The sequence below is a fragment of the Penaeus japonicus genome, unplaced genomic scaffold (genome assembly GCF_977035675.1).
Source record: "Penaeus japonicus unplaced genomic scaffold, GWHDUDI00000001_assembly GWHDUDI00000039, whole genome shotgun sequence".
Classification (NCBI taxonomy): domain Eukaryota; kingdom Metazoa; phylum Arthropoda; class Malacostraca; order Decapoda; family Penaeidae; genus Penaeus; species Penaeus japonicus.
In genome coordinates, this window is record NW_028234441.1 from 13,366,616 (window position 1) to 13,369,115 (window position 2,500).

Genomic DNA, 2,500 nt, shown 5'->3' on the forward strand with positions numbered 1-2,500 from the left:
ACCACGAGGGCCACAGTGATCTGGACTTTATATATCCACTAAAAATATCTCAAAACAAAATATGAATCATCACATCCCTACATGAACAATGTATGATGGGGAGGGAGTCAGTTGACACGACACACCTAGTGTCCATGTTTACTTGTTGTCCAAGTGTTGCTATTGATTCGTAGTCTTATTCTCTATGGCTATATATATATGTCAGGTTGTCATATAATGGATATAAATATATATATATATACTGTCAATGTTTAGCGACTATGGTAAAGTGTCCCTCCTTACAGCCTGCTTTTCTGTCATGCTCGTCTGGATTGTGAACACCCAAGCAAAGTGGAACACATCAATCCCTAGATCCGATTTTCTCGTTGTCCATTTGCTAGCGAATTTTCCCTGTTTACCTCACCCTTACTCCGTAGCCCTTTTCCCATCCACTAGATTTTTCAAGATGTTTATTAGTAGAAGTTCCTTTCTCTCAATGGCTTCATCATGTTTAGCTTCTTTTACCCTTGTTGAGATTTGCTCAATATCTGAAGTATAGAATTACATATTTCCTCCCTTATTACTGCATGCCCAGCAACAGCTTTTTATGCATTGAATAAAATTGATACATTTAAAGCCTCATTGCCTATTTCTTAAATACAAAATTATCACCTTTTTTAATCGAACCTAAGATAAAAAATCCGAAATTAAATCCCAGATTAAAGTTAAGTAAATGTGGGTTGTGCGCCCATAGAGTTTTGTTCGTTACACATTGAGTTCTGACAAAATCTTTATCATTTTTTTTCAGAGGAAGGTCATGATAGCGGCGTGGATGAATCGACACAGGCCAAGGTGAGTTAGATATTCCTTTTTTGGCTTGTAAAGATTTAACTTCTTTTCATTAATTACTATCTTCAAAAAATTCAAATCGCCCGCAAACGAACCCGAGATCCTTTGTCATCTCGATTCCCAACTTCACCTGCGTTCGGGTCCTTACACAGTGACTTCCACAACCACGTTTCCTCCAAGAGAACGGCGCGGTTCTAAGCTTCGAGAGAGACTTCAGAATTCGCACAGGCATTAGAACCAAGCTGCCATGCCCACTTTCACCAGCATTTATATCTAAGCTTCTCACAACACAGATCTTGAATAGTATATGGCTTTACAGTCTCCCTACGACTGGTTACGTCTGTGGTAGATGATTCTGGATGGTGCTTTTGGCTCGTTATTTGGTTAGGTGTGTAACCTATTTCTTTTTCAACTTTAATTACATATAGTGACGCAAACAAAGATTTATAGATGATGCTTTTAGTAAATTAGCAGGCGGGACGAGTTATGATGAAGAATCACTGAAAAGGTATACCACGGACTTACAGAACTGAAATCACTGATTGGAAAAAAACTATGGTTTGATTAAATATGAATTACTGAGGGGGATTAACTTATAGCCTTGATTGACTTAGAGGTAAATTTAAAAGTTACAAATGATCAACTAATAAATTCCATGTACCAATTTAAACCAGAATTAATGATAGGGATTACATTAGAAATTAATATTTTAAGAATCAAATTCTTTTCACTCATACATTGATTTTTCGGACATTCATTTGTATTCAAAATGAGAGGGAAAGAGTAGCTTCGAAGTATATTACGAGAAGCATCATAGCGGCTATTCAAGTGTTAATCCTAAACGTTTGCGAATATCTGAAAACAGAAGGTAACATTCAGAGAGCAAAGAACGGTCCTCCTTCAGGACTCCCTCACGCCATCCCAGCCGCTTTCCAGAGCACATTTCAGACGGCTGTGTACACGTTCCTTTCTGTAGTTGAGTCACTGTACATATTCAACGACCTGAATATTTCACGCTATTGCATTTTCTACACTTTATCTTATATCCGTTCTTCACCCGTTTTGATGGCACTTAATTACCACTGAACACTTTTAATGTTTACACTGGTTGATGGTGGTTGATGGTCAGACTTGTTCACATACTGATCTCCTCACCTTTCCCCTTAGCCTTTTGCTTCTCCCTTTTCTTCGTACACTTTTCGATCTCTCCCTCTGGCAGTCCCTTTTTCCCCTCTCTTTCTCCCCCTGCCTGTGTCCTTTCCCCTCTGTTTCTCTCTCTCTTTCTATCTGCCAACCTCTTCTTCCCTCTCTCTCCGTCTCCCCTCTGTCAGTCCACCTCTCTTTCTCACTATCTCAGTCCCCTTCTTCCCTCTCTTTTTCCCCTTCTTTCTCTCTGCCAGTGTTCTACCCTCTCTTTCTCTCCGCCTCTCCCTCTGCCAGTACCCCTATCCCCTCTCTTTTTCCTCTCTTCTTCTTTCTCTTTCTCATTCTCCCCTCTCTTTTCCCTTTCTATCTCTCCGCTAGCCTCATCTCCCCTTTCTTTCTCTCTGTCTATCCTTCTAACAGCCTCCATCTCCCCTCTCTTTCTCTTTGCCAGCCTCTCCTTCCTTCTCTTTCTCTCCGTCTGTCCCTCTGCCAGCGTCCCTCTCCCCTTTCCGTCATTCTCTTTCTC

General features: G+C 40.4%; 1 protein-coding gene across 4 annotated transcripts in view; it reads left to right on the top strand.

Annotated features, from left to right (window-relative positions):
- Positions 1-2,500, top strand: part of LOC122253880 (uncharacterized) — a 62,458-nt gene that overhangs the window by 40,874 nt on the left and 19,084 nt on the right. For all 4 annotated transcript variants that reach the window (XM_086533397.1, XM_086533398.1, XM_086533399.1 and 1 more), the window contains exon 4: positions 788-831. In XM_086533397.1, the coding sequence (XP_086389523.1) occupies positions 788-831 (44 nt within the window). The remainder of the gene's footprint in view (positions 1-787; positions 832-2,500) is intronic.